The sequence below is a fragment of the Microcebus murinus genome, chromosome 12 (genome assembly GCF_040939455.1).
Source record: "Microcebus murinus isolate Inina chromosome 12, M.murinus_Inina_mat1.0, whole genome shotgun sequence".
In the NCBI taxonomy this organism is placed as follows: Eukaryota; Metazoa; Chordata; class Mammalia; order Primates; family Cheirogaleidae; genus Microcebus; species Microcebus murinus.
Window position 1 is genome coordinate 58,613,994 of NC_134115.1, and position 21,028 is coordinate 58,635,021.

General features: G+C 40.3%; 1 protein-coding gene across 1 annotated transcript in view; it reads left to right on the plus strand.

The window, feature by feature from the left end:
• LOC105874315 (phospholipid-transporting ATPase FetA-like) overlaps positions 1 to 21,028 on the plus strand; it is a 46,402-nt gene that overhangs the window by 14,541 nt on the left and 10,833 nt on the right. Inside the window, exons 6-10 of the mRNA XM_012770045.3 lie at positions 2,492 to 2,535; positions 8,080 to 8,242; positions 10,486 to 10,674; positions 11,463 to 11,578; positions 20,038 to 20,202. Coding sequence (XP_012625499.2) covers positions 2,492 to 2,535; positions 8,080 to 8,242; positions 10,486 to 10,674; positions 11,463 to 11,578; positions 20,038 to 20,202 — 677 coding nt within the window. The remainder of the gene's footprint in view (positions 1 to 2,491; positions 2,536 to 8,079; positions 8,243 to 10,485; positions 10,675 to 11,462; positions 11,579 to 20,037; positions 20,203 to 21,028) is intronic.

A 21,028-nucleotide genomic window follows, 5' to 3' on the forward strand; every position in this document is an offset into this window, starting at 1 on the left:
AAGGTACAAATCTTCAATTACACAGGAGGAATAAGTTTTTGAGATCTATTGCATAGCATATTAACCATAGTTAATAATAATGTATATTTCAAAATTGCTTAAAGAGTAGATTTTAAAGGTTCTCACTACAAAAAAATTATGTGAGGTGATGGATATGTTAATTAGCTTGATATGATCATTCCACAATGTATACAGATATGAAAATACTATATTGTACCCATAAGTATATATGTCAATTAAAAATAAATCAAAAATAAATCAGATGCAACACTCATTATATTACTGAAGCCGATTCCCCTTTAGACCAATAAGTAATATTGAGAGAAGCCATCAAAGGATAGTCAGAGTTTGATCAGTGTCTCCCAGACCCAATCCCTTATTGATCTTTTGCCTTAAGTATAAGCTTGTTTTTGTGATAAAGTCCTCATGTGTGTGAACATTCATTCCCAGTGCCCTCACTAGTCCAAGAAAGGTGATCACATCTAAAAATCTACAGCACATGGGATATTATTCTGGATTGATGAAAATTTTTAAACTTGAGAGAGGTAGTAGTTGTACAACATTATGAATGCACTAAATGCCCCTAAATTGTACACTTTAAAGTAGTTAATTGTATGTTGTATGAGTTTCATCTCAATAAAAAGAATTAACTTTTTTTTTTCTGAGACAGAGTCTCACTCTGTTGCCCCAGTTAGAGTGCCATGGCTTCAGCCTAGCTCACAGCAACCTCAAACTCTTGGGCTCGGGGGATCCTCCTGCCTCAGCCTCCCAAGTAGCTGAGACTACAGGCATGTGCCACTATGCCCATCTAATTTTTTCTATTTTTTAGTAGAGACAGGATCTCGCTCTTGCTCAGCCTGGTCTCAAACTCCTGAGCTCAAAAGATCCGCCCACCTCAGCCTCCCAGAGTGCTAGGATTACAGGCATGAGCCACCGTGCCTGGCCAACATTTTTAAATTTAAAAAAAGCTAGAGAGCTCTAATGCTTCCTATTACCCTTGCCAAATAAGTTTTCATATGTATAAACTCTGAAGGCTTATTTTTTAATGAGTTGATTTTGGTGAGGATCTTAATTCTCTGGCTCATTGTAAGACATGACTGTATGCTGAGTGAGGCTGAAAAGGGTCATGGTGTTTCTGTGCTTGACATCAGACCAGTCTTCCACCCCTATAGTGTCTGTGCTATCGACTGGTCAAGAATCCTAAACACTCTAGAACTATTTTCATATCTCTCCTAAGTAACTTTTCTGATTGGAAAGCTTCCTAAGGTGTGATGTCTCTCATAAATCCAGTGACTAAACTCTAGCTTCTCCTTACTATCCCTTAAGGGAGAAGAACTGGGGCCCAAGCAGACCTCTTTTTACCATTGGCTTAGGGAAAGGAGCTTACTGGGGCATTGAGGCCTAGGTGGCCTGAAGGGATTTGAGGCAGCTTGACTGCAAGTCTAGGATGAAAGAATCAGAAGAAATAATAAGCTTTAAAAACCCCTTCTTTTAGTGAAGAAATAATTACTGGAAAAAGGAGAAGAATTAAATTTAATATAAAAATTAAAAAAAAACCTCCTTTAATTACCAGATGACCCAGCAATTCCATTCCTAGGTATATAGTTGCCAAAATTGAAAACAGAAACTCAAACAGATAACATGTATGCCAGTGTTCATGGTAGCATTATTTATAATAGCCCAAAGGTGGAAATAACCCATGTATCCGTGAAGAGATGGATAAACAAAATATTCCACTGTATTATTCGGTCACAAAAAGTAATGAAATATGATACATGCTACAGTATGGCTGAACCTTGAAAACATTATGCTAAATGCAATAAGCCAGACATAAAAAGACAAATATTTTATGATTCTACTTATGTGAAATAACTAGAATAGGCAAATTTATAGAGACAGAAATCAGGTTAGAGGTATTACCAGGGAGATAGGGGGAAATGAGAAGTTTGAGGTGCTGAAAAATTGTTGGAAATATATAGTGGTGATTGTTGCTCAACATTGTGAATATACTTAATGTCACTGAATTTTACATTTAAAATAGTTAAAATACAAGTTTATTGTTATATATATTTTACCATAATAAAAAAATTTTGGCCGGGCGCGGTGGCTCACACCTGTAATCCTAGCACTCTGGGAGGCCGAGGCGGGCAGATTGCTCGAGGTCAGGAGTCCAAAAACAGCCTGAGCAAGACCAAGACCCCGTCTCTACTATAAATAGAAAGAAATTAATTGGCCAACTAATATATGTAGAAAAAAATTAGCTGGGCATGGTGGTGCATGTCTGTAGTCCCAGCTACTTGGGAAGCTGAGGCAGCAGGATTGCTTGAACCCAGGAGTTTGAGGTTGCTGTGAGCTAGGCTGACGCCTGGGCACTCACTCTAGCCTGGGCAACAAAGTGAGACTCTGTCTCAAAAAAAGTAAAAGAAAAAAAAATTTTTAAAGCCTCCTTTAAAACCCTTGCCAAGGCTTTGCTCTGTTTGCTTGCCACCAGGTGATGTCTATGACAAGGATGGGAAGAAGCTGTCAGCCGCTGAGGTAAGTGCATGAGAAGGCTGAGGGAGGCTATGCTGCAGAGAAGCATCTTTAATACAAATCGGGACTCCCTTAGCCCCTGAAATATTAAAGTTTTTACTGGCCCATAATATCAGAAAGCATTGTATAAATTTCCTATATATATTTGAGAGGATTTGGGGTTGTTTTTTAAAAATAAAAATAGCTCTATTAGCATTTTTTCTCTTTAAAAAATAATCCATGTAAAAAAATTCAAATGATACAGTAAGGTGTGGAGAAGAAGTTAAAATTATTCAATCCTGTTTAGATAACCATGTAAAACTGCGAGTAATAGCCTTTCAGATGCTTTTCATAGGCATGTATACACCCATGATCTACGTACACCCAGATCTAGATCTGGGTGGGGGTAGATAAAATCATTGTGCATGCTAAATCTTCAACTTCCTTTTGTTGACTTGGCACTATATTGTGGTCATCTTTCCATGTCAGTGAATCTACATCTACATCATCATTTTGAATGAGTGTGTAGCATTCAATTGTATCAGCATACCCCTATTTTTATTCTATTTTCTTCTGCTATTACAAATAGCATTTTGGTAATCATCCTGGTACATACATTTTGTTTATTTCTCTGACAATTATTTCCTTAGGATAAAGTTCTAGAAGTGAAATTGATTGGTTAAAGGGTAGCCACATTTTTAATGCATTTAATATTGCCATATTGCTCTTCAGATAGATTTGCATAACTTTATAATCCCATCAAAAATATACAATTCCTTTTCTCCCGTATCTTTGTCAGCACTGGGTATTGACAGTTTTTTTATAATCTTTCAAAATCTAATTGGTGAAAAATAATATCTCATTAGTTAATTTATCTTCCTTTGATTATGAATTAAGTTGAAACTTTTTTTTTTTTTTTTTTTGAGACAGAGTCTCGCTTTGTTGCCCAGGCTAGAGTGAGTGCCGTGGCGTCAGCCTAGCTCACAGCAACCTCAAACTCCTGGGCCCAAGCAATCCTGCTGCCTCAGCCTCCCGAGTAGCTGGGACTACAGGCATGCGCCACCATGCCCGGCTAATTTTTTTATATATATATATCAGTTGGCCAATTAATTTCTTTCTATTTATAGTAGAGACGGGGTCTCGCTCTTGCTCAGGCTGGTTTTGAACTCCTGACCTTGAGCAATCCACCCGCCTCGGCCTCCCAAGAGCTAGGATTACAGGCGTGAGCCACAGCGCCCGGCCTAAGTTGAATCATTTTTATGTGCTTATCTTCGTTGCCCTTCCCAACCTTTTTATTTCCCATATAGTTATTTTGTGAATTATCTGTTCATATTCATTGCTCTTTTTTTCTTATTTGAAAATGTTTTTTTATATAGTAGAAATAACAACACTTCCTTTGGCACATATAATTATTTTTCCCATTTTGTCTTTTGGTTTTTGATTTTTAAATAATTTTTTTGGCTAGGCACAGTGCCTCACGCCTATAATCCTAGCAGCACTCTGGGAGGCTTAAGGAAGAAGGATTGCTTGAGCATGGGAGTTTGAGACCAGCCTGAGCAAGAGTGAGACCCCATCTCTACTAAAAATAGAAAAAATCAGCCGGGCGTGGTAGCATGCACCTGTAGTCCCAGCAACTCAAGAGTCTGAGGCAGGAGGATGGCTTGAGCCCAGGAGTTGGAGGTTGCGGTGAGCTAGGCTGACACCACGGCACTCTAACCTGGACAGTAGAGCGAGACTCTGTCTCAAAAAACAAAAGAATTAAATAAATAATTTTTTGCGTAGAAGTTTAAACTTATGTAATTAAATCTGTTTTCCTTTATAACTTCAGGATTTGTGACAGATTCAACAGTCCTTACCCACACAATTATAAAAATATCTTACTATTCATTCTTCCTAGCTGGTTCATTTTCACTGATTTTTCTAGTATTGTATCTCAGCTTTTGTTTATGGATTTGATTTTATATATCCCATTGTAGGACTTCCTCCATTGACTTCAGTGTATTCCTCACCCTAACCCTATCCCTGTCTTGACAGACCCAACTCCAAACGAGTAGCCACATGACATGTACTTGACTTTTGACTCTAGTTCCCAGATATCACCTTACCCCCATCCATCCAAAGAGATTGAGAAGGAGAAGGAAGATCAGTGTTTGGCCTTAATTCATTTTCCAGGGGCTGTGATAATGACCTTGGAAATGTAAATTATAGCTTCTAGGGAGTAAATTCCCCCTGGAGTTTCTTTCCTCTCCCTCTTCTTTCCACAACTGATTGACCATACATATTTTCCACTAAATCACTGGATTCTTTGTTCTCTTGTAAACAAACTTACCTATAACCTCAATCTCTTCATAAAATTGCTCTCTTCTCCCTACCTTAATTGAAAATGACTTTCACTGAGAACATCCCATTTCTTCCACCTCTCTACTCTGCATACCGTAAGCCCAAAGGTATGTCTTCATTATCCTGGACCACTTTTAAACCATTACTTTTTCTCCCTCATACAGTCTTTCTTCCTGTGATGCTTTTGACTTCTGACTATACTCATCTTTAACTGCTCTTGTTGTCAGCCTCTAGGTATCTGCTGGCTTCTTCTACCTCATTCACAAGAACTTTGAAACTTATCTCATATTCTCCCTCTCCACCCAAACACTGCTATCATTTTGGGTGATATTGGCATCTTTCTGGCTGATCTATTACTGTGGACTCTTTCAAGTATCTGAAAAAATCTTTCAGATGACCTTTTTGGGCTAAAAAAAAAAAAGGTCTGTATCACCGATTTCCATGTCATCATCCAGAATTGTACTGCTCTAAAAAAGAGAGTATTAATTTAAAATAAAATAAATGATTTTAAACACCATAGCCCATTAATGAGAGGTAACCACTAATAGTAAATTTTTTATATTCTCTTTTTATTCATATTTTTGGAAAGCACTTAGAACCTTTCCTTGTTCCCACATTCCCCTTTAGCCATTATCTGTCTCCATCAGTCAGTCACCAGTATATTTATTGAATATCTGCCACATGTCAGACCCTGAATTAGTGCTAAAGGTTCAGGGGAAACAAAACAGACTTGATCCCTACTTTTAGAGTTGGCAGGCTAGAGGAGGAGCCATAGACATAAACAGGTCATTGCAATAGTCTCTGATTCCTCACCTTTCATTCATTCTTCAGACTGCTCTGTGTAATCACTCTGTCCTATCATGTCCACTGAAACTATCCTAGCCAAGGTTGTTAATGACTACCTTGTTAAATCCTGACCAACTTCTCTGGATTTTTATACCCTTAAACCCCACTTTTTCTTAAGGCTCTCTTGTCCCTTGGCTTCTAGTAAATAACAACTCTCTTGTTTTTCCTTCTTGTCTGATTGCGTTTTCTCATCTCCTTGCCTCAGGTGCTGATGTTCCCCCAGGCCCTATTATTGAACCTCTTTCCATCTATATAGTCTCCCCAGATAATCTCATGTATTCACATGCCTTTAACTACTACCTGCTTACTGATGACCTTCAAAATCCATCTCTTCAAGGAAACCTTGATAGCTCCCTCCCATCCATGGCCAAGGCTAAAGACATCCTATAAAAACTGTCCTATAGCTATATCATGGCAACTCAAAGAATTTCTTCAGTTACAATCTTCTACCCTCTATTCTCCACTTCCTCTCTTCTGTCATTCTCAGTTTCCATCCTTTTGTCCAGTACCTGGATTTGCCTTTCAGCCTTGCTTAACTGGTTGTCTGGCTTTTGATTTCAAAGTTATCTGTGAGTGCTACCTCTCAGATCCAAGCCAGCCCTTCCTCAGTCCTGTATCCAGCCATTACTTATCTGGAAGGGGAGATCAGAAACTAGCTTGCATCTCTCTCTCTCGCTCGCTTTGAAACTATATATGCAACTGCCTGCTTTCATTACTACCTGTATGTCCTTTGGGTATCTTCAATTCAATGTGTCAAAAACTGTCTTCTGCTGGATATTCTATCTCAGTGAACAGTATCACTGTCTATCCAGGGGCCCATTTAGGAAATGTAAAATTATTCCTAACTTGTCTTCTCTTTTCTTCCTCCTATCCATGTCCTGTCAGTTCTAGTTCCCTGTATTTTCAAATCTATCCTTTTAATTTAATATTTATTGTCACTACTTCATCATTTCCCTTGTGAATCACTGAATGGCCTCTTAACTGGTCTCTCTGCCTCTCATCTCACTAGTTCCAATATATTCTCCATGTTGCTACCAGAGGACTTTCTGTGACACAAATCTAGTTGTGTCACTTCCAATGGAAAATCGCTATGACACCCTGTACAAATAAGATGGTAATGCAGGATCTGTCTCATGCCTCCCTCTCCAGCCTTATCTGTCATCACACACCAGCTTCTAGTTTCCATGAATGTGCCAGTATAAGAGCTTAATTCTAGAAAGGCCTCAGAGTATATATGCTGAGCAATGGATTATCTTAAATTACTGAACCCATGAACTTCCCAGAACTCATAACTCTATGGCTGGCCATGTCTAGGGCTTGGCTCTGTACCTGACCATACATTCTCACTGCTGTGACAAAATTCCCTCTAGATGAGACATCGAAAAGAGTGAATATAGCTCACTACAAACTCCCTTTCTCCAACAGAGCACCAAACAGGACAATAGTGTCTGTACTTGACATATGGGGTCCCAGCTCAGGTAGCGCCACATATACAGAGAACTAAAGAAAGATCCTTGAAAGTTCTGGTATGGGCTGGAAAAAATGTGTTAATAACATTGGACTCCAGGGTGGGGATAAATCTCAGGGCAAAGATGAGCCTGAATAAGTGTTTACCGAAGGTGGCTGCAAGCAGCCTAGCTGAAATGGAGAGTGAGAATCAATGGCTAAAGGAGCCAAGGTCATAGCCAGGAAAATGGTTAGTGCATATTAAGTCCCAAGATCAAGGCAAGGACTAAAATAGGAACACAAGCAGCAAGGTGAGTGACCATGAGTGTTAGAGGCAGGAAGGGTCAGGTATGCTGACAGGTCAAGCACAATTAAGTCTGTGAACAATAGCATGTACTGAAAATTCCTTGTCATATGGAATTTCTTGTCTGCTCTAGACCTCTTCAAACCTTTGTGAGGCTAGAGAGGAATAAGGCAACACAAGGACACCACTGTACCTAGGACTCTGTTCCCTTCTCGGTATCCAAAATCAGGCAAAGGATAACTAGAAACAAGACTCTTTCCACACACTACTTTCAAATAGGGGGCAGTTACCCCTCAGGTTTGATTATCATGGATTTGGCACTTGGAAGAGTAGAGTCTGAAGGTGGGCATTAATCATTCAGAAAGCTAGAGTGAAAGGGGAACAAGAAGGGTCTGCTGAGCAGTGCTCAGCTTATCTCCTGTTGGAAGGATCTTTTCTGGCTCAAGTAAATGGCTGGTCTAGGTCAGAGCTGCACGGGCCTTAGGAACCAGCACAGGGTCTCCTTCTTTCACCTTGATTTCCCTTCCCATCTTCCTGAGAGTTCTCATCACATTCCAGAAATTGTCTCCAGACTGACCTCTATGAAGTGTCAAGTTGCTGCTGAGAAGTTTGTTCTGGCTTCTGTGTTCCAGATAGAAAAGATCGACTTCTCCGACAACAAACTAGCTGATCCTAAGTTTTCCTTTTATGACAAGACTTTGGTAGAAGCACTGAAAAAAGGAGATTACTGGGTGCACTTGTTTTTCCTCTCACTCTCATTGTGTCATACTGTGATGTCAGAAGAAAAAGTGGAAGGTGAGGAGAGGCCTGAGGCCTCATGGACCAAGAGTGTGTCGTGGAAGCTAGACTAATTAAAGGTGGGGGTGGTTTGATGTGATTTGTAATGGCTTAATCTAAGAAAGAACTTTCTAATACGTAGCATTGTCCAGCAATTAAATAGATATGTAGTAATGAGCAAAGTAAGTAATGAGGTCCCAGGCATTAGAGATAGTCAAGTACAAAACAACCCTTTTGTTTAAAAGGAGATTCATTCATTGAATAGGAATCAAACTAGGTGCTATCTAGGGAGCTTCTGATCTTGAGACTCTGTGATGGTCTGTCAAGTCCATCTGACTTGTCCTCAAGATCAGCCTCACTATCTCTGACAAGACTTCCTAAAGGATGAGTTGCTGTCCTCCTGTCACTTCACAATTTAAAAGTATCCCCGCATGTCCTAGTTTCTTTAGTAACCAAATATGGCTATGTCATTCATTAATTTATCCAAATCTTTTTAAAGACACTAAATGAGAAATGACTGATTATAAACTAAGAAGACTTTGTTTTTCTTAACAAACAAGAATTTAGCCAACCAAATGAATCACATTCTTTAATGTCAATATAATCTTAATACTACCAGTAATGACACCCTCTATTTGTGTGTCATGTTACAGGTTTACAAATTGCTTTCATTTGTGTTATCTCCTGCAGTCTTCACGTCAGACCTTTGAGGCAGGCAGTATAAGAAAGATGACCCTAGTTTTACAGAGAAGAAAATCGAAGCTAAAAGAGATTAACACATTAATTGTCACATGAGTTGTATTTAACTCACGCTAGTTTTGAGCCCAGGGCCTCGTGAAGCATATGTAACCCACACGTCTCTTTACCTTCGGAGCCGCATGAACTATTTTTCAAGTTGCATGTAACTCAGGCAAAGAAAACAATAAAAAATGACAAATTTTTCATTAAATTAGAAAGGGTCATTTTGATTTTGAAGGTTTTATTCCATTCTCATAATAAAACACTGTGCCCCCAAGGAAAAAATTTTTTCTACTGTGTCAGTTAATGTGTTAAGTTACTTGCTTAAAATCATATAGTTAAAAGGGCAGAGATGAGAACCCAAAGCTCATATCTCCTGACCATTGGGCTCCCACCCACCACGTGCTTCTAAGGTCTGCCATTCCAACAAGCTGCTATTATTTGAAGCAGTTCTCCTCTTTGTTTACTGCCTTGAGTTACAGAGTGGGAAACACACAAGAAAATAGTCTCAATTGTTCAGTAGTCATATCTTAGGTCTGACCTAAAATTAGACTCCTCACCACCTTATTCACAAGTATAAGACTCTGATGATGCATAACTGTTTTAAAAACCAAATTGATCTTGAGAAGAGAACTAATCTAAAGTATACCTCAAATTGTGATAATATTCAAGCAGAAGAATTCCAAAAAAACCTTGAGTAATATCGGATTGAAAGACTGATTCAACAAAGTGAGTCATTTTGTTTCCCAGGGTGAGTTTCAAAGATGACAACACTCATTCATATGTATTTTTAATTGTTAACCAAACCATTAATCTTATTATCTTATAGCAGTGTTTATTAAACAGTGGTCAGTCTCATGCAGGAGCACTTATACAGGACTACCTGCATGAGAATCACCCAGGAGATTTGTTTAGAAATGCCATTTCTTGGTATAATAGACCTTGAAAACTCACAAGGAGAAGGGTGGGAGGGGGGAGGAATGAGAAAATATCTCTGGGGTACAGTGTACAGTGCTGGGGTAATGAGTACACTGAAAGGTCAGACTCTACCACTATATAATGTATACATGTAACGGAATTCAACTTGTACCCCCAGATCTATTAAAATAGAAAAAAACATTTTAAATTCAATTTCTTAGGCCCTCCTCCCAGATATTTTGTGATTATGGATCCAGTAAATTTGGGCGGGGCCCAGGAACCTGCATTTTTAGCATGCTGACTGAACCATCTTTACCCACTAAAATTACAGAGTAACTGCCTGTTCTGTTTGTTTGTATACATTGCATGTACCATGTAACTTGCTAGTCCCACTCAGGCCTGTGAAATGAGTTGAAAATAAAGGAAAGGAAAAAAGACTGACAAGTTCTATGCAAGCTGGCCTTTTAGGGCCAGGCTTGTGAGGAAGTTTTTAAAAAACTTCTGGGCTCCATCTTTATGTAAGCCATTAGAAGACAGTGTCACTTCTGGGTGGACTTCAGCTACTCATCTCTGTGGGGTCTGGTTGCCCTCTTCTCTTCCGTCAGGTATGCTGGTGTACCAGGCCCAATCACCAGATGAAGGTGCCCTGGTCACCGCTGCCAGGAACTTTGGCTTTGTATTCCGTTCCCGCACATCTGAGACAGTCACGGTGGTCGAAATGGGGCAAACCAGAGTCTATCAACTGCTAGCTATTTTGGACTTCAACAATGTGCGCAAGCGGATGTCTGTTATTGGTGGGTGCCCCTCCTAGCCCTCTCCCCTTCTTTGTCCTTCTTATACAGTCACATGTTGCCTTTCTCTTTTTTCTACACGCAAATGCTTTCTCCCACTCACATGCCTTCTCACAGGTACTGTGTCTCAAATACACAGAACCATTCCTACTTTCTCTCTCACATATACTTTAACTTTTTTCTCATGCATATATGAGGGCTTTCTACTATATGCTAAGTCCCTTCTGTAGTCTTCCTGGGTAGTGACTTGTCAGTACCCTCAAAGCCAAGATAAGGACAGAGAATAAATTTATAAAACCTGAACACAGAATAAGAAATAGGAACAGGGGAGGGGGGAAGGGGCACTTGTTGAAACCTTAAAATCTGTACCCCCATAATATGCCGAAATAAAAAAAAAAAAGAAATAGGAACAGACAAGATAGGGGTAATTCATCCTGTCTTGCTCTCTCAATTAGTTTGGCCATCAGACTAAAGAGGGAGAAGGTCATTTTTCATCCTTGGGCCTTACTAGGTGTGAGCCTGGAACTGAGACACTAGATGTGATTCTACATCCAAATCTTCCATAGCTGATAGTGAACCATGGAGGAACTGGTTCTATAAGTTCCTCTCCCACTCTTGCCAGCCCTCACCGTATCATTCATCCTGTGTGCCCACCCATTAAGTGCTTAGCCTCCAAAGGTATCAGAAACAAATGTCACGGGGAACAGCCTCCTGCCATCCCTCAGTGGCCCAGACAAGTTCTTGTAACAATAGGCCTCTATGGTTACTTTGCTTAATTTTCTTACCTTTAGTGCGGACACCTGAAGATCGGGTAATGTTGTTCTGCAAGGGTGCAGACACCATCATTTGTGAGCTACTTCATCCATCCTGTAGGTCCCTCAATGATGTGACCATGGACCATTTGGATGTAAGTGTTTAGGCTGCAGGAGAGGGAGGCTATGGGTGGTTCTCTGTATCTGGATATATGTCCACGTATGTGTCCTTGTGTTAGTGTGTTTCTATGTGGATGTATAATAGTGTCTGTGTCTCTTTAATTAGTGAAAGAATAAACTATCTCATTCTGTGAGATACTTACAAGGTAAGTATCTGTGAGTTTCTCATTGACCACATTGCCATTTATGCCAAAGAGTTGGGTGGGACAGGACCCCAGAGGTATGATGAGAATTATGTCTACAGGAACACTTACAACAATCAGAATAATTCCATGATTGTTGGCTCAGGAGTTTCCATGATCAGAAGCTCTATGCTTCAGAATAGAGCCTGCTGATGTGGGAGGCCTCATCCCACCAGCCATGATGAGAACAGACTGCCTTTAGGATATGGAGCAGACAGCACCAGGCCTGGCCTGTTTGATACCTCTCTCTGTTGTCCACAGGATTAGAATCCTCAGGGAGACCTCCCCACTCCCTATCCTAGCCAGCTTCCACCCTCTAGGATTTGGGATGTATCAAAAAGGCTCCAGCATGCTGGCACAAGAAGAATAACCCAGATCCATGCTCTCTGGGTTTTCTACCCCTAAATCTGGATATACAAAGGGTCGGGGGATTAGAGAGAAAACAGGGGACAGAATAGGAATGGGGACAGGTCACAGTCACAAATATATTTTATAAAAGAAGTAAATTGGCTGGGCACAATGGCTTACGCCTGTAATCCCAGCACTTTGGGAGAACAAGGCAGGAGGATCACTTAAGGCTAGGAGTTCAAAACCAAACTGGGCTAACATAGTGAAACCCTGTCTGTACACAAATAAATATTTAAAAATTAGCCAGGTGTGGTGGCACGCACCTGTAGTTCTAGCTACTCAGGAGGCTGAGGCAGGAGGATCACTTGAGCTCAGGAGTTCGAGTCTGCAGTGACCTATGATGATGCATACTCCAGCCTGCTCAACAGAGCTTTGTCTCTAAAAAAATAAATTTTAAAAAAATAGGCCAGGTATGGTGGTTAATACCTGTAATCTCAGCACTTTGGGAGGCCGAGGCAAGAGGATCACTTGAGGCCAGGAGTTCAAGACCAGCCTGGGCAACATAGCAAGATCTATTCTCTACAAAAAATAAAAAGATGAGCCAAAATACCACTTTACACCCCTAGGATGGCTAAAATAAAAATATGGATAATAATAACGTATGGGCAAGCATGTAGAGAAATTTTAACCCTCATATATTGCTAATAGGAAAGTAAAATGGCACAGCTATTTTGGAAAACAGTCTGGCATTTCCTTTAAAAATTAAGCCTAGGCTGGGCGCAGTGGCTTACGCCTGTAATCCTAGCACTCTGGGAGGCCAAGGCGGGCAGATTGCTCGAGGTCAGGAGTTTGAAACCAGCCTGAGCAAGAGTGAGACCCCCATCTCTACTATAAACAGAAAGAAATTAATTGGCCAACTATATAGAATTAATTGGCCAATATAGAGAAAAAAAATTAGCCGGGCACGGTGGCACATGCCTGTAGTCCCAGCTACTAGGGTGGCTGAGGCCGAAGGGTTGCTTGAGCCCAGGAGTTTGAGGTTGCTGTGAGCTAGGCTGACGCCACAGCACTCACTCTAGCCTGGGCAACAAAGCAAGACTCTGTCTCAAAAAAAAAAAAAAAAATTGAGGAAAGGGATGTATGCTTCCATAACGTGTGCAATGCACACCACCGGGGGATTGGACACATCAGGGGAAGGGAGGGGGGCAGGGGCAATATTTGTAACCCTAACAATATTTGTACCTCCATAATATGATGAAATAAAAAAAAATTAAGCCTAATGTTATCATATGACCTAGCAATTTCCTAGGTATATTTCCCAGGAAAGTAAAATTATACATCCACACAAAAACATGTGCACACATGTTCATAGCAGCATTATTAATAATGGCCAAAAAGTTAAAACAACCCAGATGTCTATCAACAGATGAAAGGATAAATAAAATGTGATTTATCTGCATAATAGAATATTATTTGACAATAAGGAAGTACTGATACATGCTCCAACATGCATGAACTTTGAAAATGTTATGCTAAATGGAAGAAGCCGGTCACAAAAAGCCACGTATTATATGATTCCATTTATATGAAATGTCCAGACTAGGCAAATCTACAGAGACAGAAAGCAAATTAGTGGTTGTCAGAGGGTAGGGGAAAATGCGAATGACTGCTAATGGGTACAGGGTTTCTTTTTGGGGTGATAAAAATGTCTTGAAATTTGATAATGATAATAGTTACACAAATGTTTTAAAAGTCCACTGAATTGTACACTTTAAAAGGGTGAATATTATAGTATATAAATTGTATCTCAAGTTAAAAAAAAATAAGTCAGTCAAGTGTCCCACACGAGACAGCTCTTATGTCTTTTTTTTTTTTTAGCGTATTCTGGGGGTACAAGTGTTAAGGTTATGTATATTGCCCAAGTCCCTCCTCCCCTCTCGAGTCAGAGCTTCAAGCATGACCATCCTCCAAATGTTGCACATCTCACTCATTATGTTTGTATATACCCATCCCCTCCTCCCACCCGCCCCACACCTAATAAATGTTATTCCTATATGTCCACTTAGGTGTTGATCTGTTAATACCAATTTGCTGGTGAGTACATGTGGTGCTTGTTTTTCCATTCTTGAGATACTTCACTTAGTAGAATGGATTCCAGCTGTATCCAGGAATATACAAGAGGTACTATATCACCATTGTTTCTTAAAGCTGAGTAGTACTCCATGGTATACATATACCGCATTTTATTAATCCACTCATGAATTGATGGGCACTTGGGTTGTTTCCACAGATTTGCAATTGTGAATTGTGGTGCTATAAACATTTGAGTGCAGGTGTCTTTTTTGTAGAGTGTCATTTGATCTTTTGGGTAGATGCCCAGTAGTGGGATTGTTGGATCAAATGATAGATCTACTTGTATCGCTTTAAGGTATCTCCATATTGCTTTCCACAGAGGTTGAACTAGTTTGCAGTCCCACCAACAGTGTAGGAGCGTTCCTATCTCTCCTCATCCATGCCAGCATTTATTGTTTGGGGACTTTTTGATAAAGGCCATTCTCACTGGAGTTAAGTGATATCTCATTGTGGTTTTGATTTGCATTTCCCTGATGATTAGAGATGTTGAGCATTTTTTCATGTTTGTTGTCCATTATTGTGTCTTCTTTTGAGAATTTTCTGTTCATGTCCTTTGCCCATTTTTTGATGGGGTTGTTTGATTTTTTCTGGCTGATTTTCCTGAGTTCTAAATAGATTCTAGTTAATCAACCCCTTATCAGATGTGTAGCTTGCAAAAATTTTCTCCCATTCTGTGGATTGTCTGTTTGCTCTCTTGACAGTTTCTTTGGCTGTGCAGAAGCTTTTTAATTTGATCCGCTCCCATTTGTTTATTTTTGTTGCTGCTGTGATTGCCTTTGGGGTCTTCTGCATAAATTCTTTGCCTAGGCCAATGTCTAGGGAGAGTATTTCCAACATTTTCCTCTAGAATTCTAATAGTTTCACACCTAAGGTTCAAGTCTGTTACCCAGAGTGAGTTGATTTTTGTGAGAGGTGAAAGGTGTGGGTCTTGTTTCAGTTCTCTACATGTGACTATCCAGTTTTCCCAGCACCATTTATTGAATAAGGATTCTTTTCCCCAGTGTATGTTTTTGTCTGCTTTGTCGAAGATTAGTTGGCTATATGACAATGGTTTTATATCTAGGTTCTCTGTTCTGTTCCACTGGTCAATGTCCTGTTCTTGTGCCAGTCACAAGCTGTTTTAATGACTATAGCCTTGTAGTATAGTTTGAAGTCTGGTAAATTGATACCTTCTATTTTGTTTTTATTGCCTAGGATTGATTTTGCTATACGGGATCTTCTCTGGTTCCATATGAAGCGCAAGATTATTTTTTCTATATCTGTGAAAAATGATGATGGTATTTTGATAAGGATTGCATTGACTCTTTAGGTCACTTTGGGTAATATAGACATTTCAACAATGTTGATTCTGCCGACCCATGAGCATGGTATATTCTTCCATCTGTTTATGTCCTCTGCTGTTTCCTTCTTCAGTGTTTCATAGTTCTCCTTGAGGAGGTCTTTTACCTCCTTAGTTAAATATATTCCAAGGTACTTTATTTTTTTGTTGCTATTTTGAAGGGAATTGAGTCTTTGATTTGGTTCTCACTTTGACTATTGTTGACGTATATGAATGCCTCTGATTTCTGTATATTGATTTTGTATCCTGAAACTTTACCAAATTCATTTATCAATTCAAGGAGTCTCTTGATTGAATTCTTGGCGTTTTCTAGGTATAATATTATGTCATAAGCAAAGAGTGAGAGTTTGATCTCTTCTGCTCTCATTTGGACGTCCTTAATTCAGCTCTCTTGTCTGATTGCTGTAGCGAGGACTTCCAGCACTATGTTGAATAGAAGTGGAGATAGTGGGCAACCTTGTCTTATTCCAGTTCTAAGTGGGAATGCTTTCAATTTTTCCCCATTCAGTATGATATTGGCTGTGGGTTTGTCATATATGGCTTGTATCATTTTTAGGTAAGCCCCATCTATGCCTATTTTGTTGAGCGTTCCATCATAAAAGGGTGTTGAATTTTGTCGAATGCTTTTTCTGCGTCTGTTGAGAGGATCATATGGTCTTTGTTTTTGCTTCTGTTTATATGGTGAATTACATTTATAGATTTGCGTATGTTGCACCATCCCTGCATCCCTGGGATGAAGCCCACTTGGATGGATTATTTTCTTGACAAGCACCTAGATTCGATTGGCTAGGATTTTGTTGAGAATTTTTGCATCTTTATTCATAAGGGATATTGGTCTATAGTTTTCTTTTTTTGTTCCATCCTTTCCTGGTTTTGGTATCAGGGTATGTTCGCTTCGTAAAATGTATTGGGGAGTATTCCATCCTTCTCGATGTTGTGGAATAATTTCTGCAGGATAGGCACCAGTTCTTCCTTGTAGGTGTGGTAAAATTCAGGTGTGAAACCATCTGGTCCAGTACTTTTCTTTTTAGGAAGGTTTTTTATTGCTGTTTCAATTTCAGTACTTGATATTGGTCTGTTCAGGAATTCTATTTCTTCCTGGTTGAGCCTAGGGAGGCTGTGTGTTTCTAAGAAATTGTCCATTTCCTCCACATTTTCCAGTTTGTGTGCATAGAGGTTTTTGTAGTATTCATGAATTATATCTTGTATCTCTGTGACATCTGTTGTAATTTCTCCCTTATTGTTTCTGACGGAGCTTATTAGAGATTTTTCTTTTCTGCTTTTCGTTAGTCTAGCCAAAGGTGTGTCAATTTTGCTTATTGTTTCAAAGAACCAACTTTTTGTTTTATTAATCTTCTGTATGGTTTCCCTGTTGTCAATTTCGTTTAGTTTTGATTTGATCTTAATGATTTCACTTCTTCTGCTGGGTTTGGGGTTGGTCTGTTCTTCTTTTTCTAGCTCTTTGAGATGATTCATTAGGTTGTCTATTTGTGATCTTTTAGACTTTTGGATATAGGCATTTTGGGAAATAAACTTTCCTCTCAGGACTGCTTTAGCTGTGTCCGACAGGTTTTGATAACTTGTGTCTCCTTTGTCATTTAGTTCAAAGAATCTTTTGATTTCCATCTTGATTTCCTCATTTATGAAGTGATCATTCAGCAGAAGGTTGTTTAGTTTCTATGACTTTGTGTAGAAATGAGAGTTCCTGTTAGGGATGATTTCTACTTTTATTCCATTGTGATCTGAAAAGATACATGATATAATTTCTATTTTTTTAAATTGTTTGAGACATGCCTTGTGTCCTAAGATATTGTCTATCTCAGAGAATGACCCCATGAGCTGATGAGAAGAACGTATATTCAGTGGTTTGGGGGTAGAATGTCCTGTAAATGTCAGTCAGGCCCATTTGTTCTAGAGTTCCACTTAAGTCCATTATTTCTTTGTTGATTTTCTGTTTGGAGGATCTGTCCTGTGCTGTCAGTGGGGTGTTAAAGTCTCCGACTATTATGGTGTTGTTGTTTATCCATTTGTTTGGATCAAATAGAGTTTGCTCTATGAATCTGGGTGAACCAAGGTTGGGTGCATATATATTTAAAATTGTTATGTCTTCTTGTTGAACTGCGCCCTTCACCATTATATAGTGACCTTCTTTGTCTTTTATTACTTTTGTTGATTTAAAAACTAACTTATCTGTAGTCAGCACCACCACGCCAGCTTTCTTTTGGCTTCTGTTTGCTTGAAATATTGTTCTCCACCCCTTTACCTTTAGTCTAACTGCATCCTTGCAGGTTAGATGTGTTTCTAGCAGCACCTGGGAGGGTTGGCAGGTAGGGAGCTCACAGTCTGAGTACCCCTCAGTCAGCTGAAGGGCCCCACAAGGGAAGGTCCCGTTCGCTGGTGATGCCTCCTACTGGAGGCTATATTTTCTCCCTCTGCAGCTGCAGTTAGGGAGGGGAGAATGGAGCAATATGGCGCCTGCCACGCAGCTTGGATCTGTGCACATGGAGGTGCCCCGAGGGAGTTGGGAGCCTAGTACTGCATCCACTACAGGTTTTCCACTCACTGGTAGTGGCCGTCTCTGGCCTGGTATCCACAGGTCTCTCCTCCTGCTGGGGAGCCCACCAGCAGTCCGAGATGCAAGGGAGAGGAAAGTTAACTGCTCCACCTACCATTGCCACTGGTCTTCAAGCTCCTTGAGAGGTCTCTGCTTCCAGTTTTCCTCGTAACCACCTCCCGTGGAGTCTCCCGTAGTCTATGGTAGCCCTCCTTCCAACCCTCAGCTGATGTATGCTCGTCTGCTTGCTTCTTTCTTCTAATTTCTTCTAGAAACTGACTTTTTTGCAGAGACGCTCTGTCTGCGGTGTTTCTCGTCCGCCATCTTGCTCCGCCCCTCAGTCAGCTCTTATGTGTTATACTGGTTCCCAGAGGCCACAGTATTTTTTATAGACTAGTCTCTTATCATTTAATTCAGAACACATGAATCAGGATACCTTTTCTTATAGCATTTTCACAGACTGGCTTCAAAGGGGAACGTAAAACTGTTTCAGATCTTTTGCTATGCTTCCTGTTACCAACCTCAACACACATTATAATTGGCTAACTGCACTACAGTCTATTAACCACTGATGACAAACCTATGGGAGTCAAGCGCCAACAACCCACTCATACAGAAGCACAGCTCCAGGCCTGCTGAGACAGGTCGCACAAAAACAGTTGGAGGCAGAATTTGGCTCCCAGGCCCTAATTTGCCCATCCCAGTACTAAGATAAAAGAAAAACATACAAGTAGGGACAAAGGATAATGTTAACATATGCTGCTAAATTATATGTTGAATGGATTAATGAATCCGTCATATTGTTAAGATTATCAGGTCCTCTTATCTGTATCCTATGAAAAACCAAATTCTACTACTATCACTTTCTTCTTAGGAAGCCTCCTGAGATCTTTCCTGGGGCTTCTTAGGCTGCCAGCAGTACAGAGGTTTAAGAGATGGCATTCCCTACGTGTAATGTCTTGTGTTAATTTCATCTGACAGCTAGTTCAAACACTCAGGAGTTGCACAAGGAACTAAGAGCAAATTCCGTTTCCATTTCCTCTTGTAATTTCGAAGTGAATTATTTTGCAGCTCATTGTAGCAGTGATTATGTAGGATTGTTATTCATGTGCAGTTCTCAATACACACAATCTGTTTCTAAACCACCCTTAGATGGATATGAGTTCTGCCCTGAACCACCCACATTCTCACTCATCCCTCCTTATGACAAAAGTGTCCTCCTGCAAGATAGTTAGCTGTGGTTAGTTAGGATATATCAGTGGCAGAGGGGCAAAAAAGATCGTAACTCACCCAGAGAGCAATTCTGCTGTGGCCTCATTAACACTGCTGGCTGTGGGTAATCAACTTGAGCCAGCCAGCTGTAGACAAGTCCACAAGTATGTGCTGTGTAAGATACTCATTGAATATTTGATAAAAGAAGGAAGGGAGAGAAGAAAATTAAAATGAATGTGTGCTTGTAAAATATAGTAATGCTTTTTATAATAACTCCTTTTTACTTTATTGTTCCCTTCATTCTCATATGATGTTCATCATTATCCTCTCTGTAAGAGGTGAATTATTATCCCAGTTTTACAAGAAATAAACCTGGACTTGCTTTTTCCCAGAGTCATACAGCAAATTCTCTAACTACTAAAAGCTAGAACCTTCTCTATCTCAGAAGTACTCCCCACCTTCCAGCTATACTGGCCTCATACTTAAGACATCTTGCTGAGAAAGTGCAACAGTTGCTTTCTGCTCAGGCTTGGAACTAGCTCCATGGTACTAATCATGAAACCCTATTTTGCAGGCAGACAGGGCCTGTGGGGTCAGCCTGCCACTCCCTTAACTCAGCGTTACCCCAGCCCAGGCCCACTCACTGCACACACACGCGTCTTCCAGGATTATGCCATTGACGGCCTTCGCACCCTCATGGTGGCCTACCGAGAGTTGGATTATGAAGTCTTTCAGACCTGGAGCAAGCAGCACAGTGAAGCCTGCCTGTCTTTGGAAGATCGGGAAGACAGATTATCAGCTGTCTATGAGGAGATCGAAAAAGACTTGATGGTTAGTGTGAGGAAGCAAGGGACAGACTCAGGGGTGGGGGTGCGGTTGGCAGACTGAGCAAGGGCTCTGAGCGTGGCTTCCAGTGGATGGATACGTGCAGGCTTTCTCTGAGAGAGAGAGCAGGCGGGCTTGGCATGAAAGCGCCATAGCTTTGTGCCAGGGAGGCTGGATACTAGAATCCAAGCTGATTCAATATATCCTGGATCTTCTGACTCCACAATGAAAAAATGCACTGGTTGTAACTTCTATCTTTCTGGCAGTGTTTCTTATCTCAAAGCTGCTCACAGAAGCTAAGTAATCTGGGAGAAATTAGGATCTGAGTAATGCACAGATTAGATAACCCAGAACCAACTGATGGAATAATCAGGACCGATTAAAAGGTAGTTGCAGTAGTACAGGTGAGAGATGGTGATGGTTTGGACCAGATAGAAGTGGTGAGGAATGGTCAAATTCTGTGTATTTTTTAAAGGTAGAACAAAAGAATTTGCTGATTGATTGGATTAAAGGGCATGAGCAAAGGAGCAGTTAAGGATGACCTCAAAGTTTTTAACAGACTGATTATAGGCTGGCTCAGCTATAAAAAGAGAAATTACTGATACCAGTCAGTTCTGTGGTAGTATTTCTAGACTGTCATTCTAGAGGTTTAGCAGAAATTAGTTAGCAGTTCCATCATCTGTCAGTTCCTCAGCTCAGGCCTGGTGACCGTCACTGTGGTGATGGGTATATTATAGAAAGAAAGCATGGTATTGGACCTAGATTCTTTTAGTCTAGTGTGGGAAAAAGCCTTAGAGGGCCCCTGTGGGTACAAACAAATGAAGGACACCCA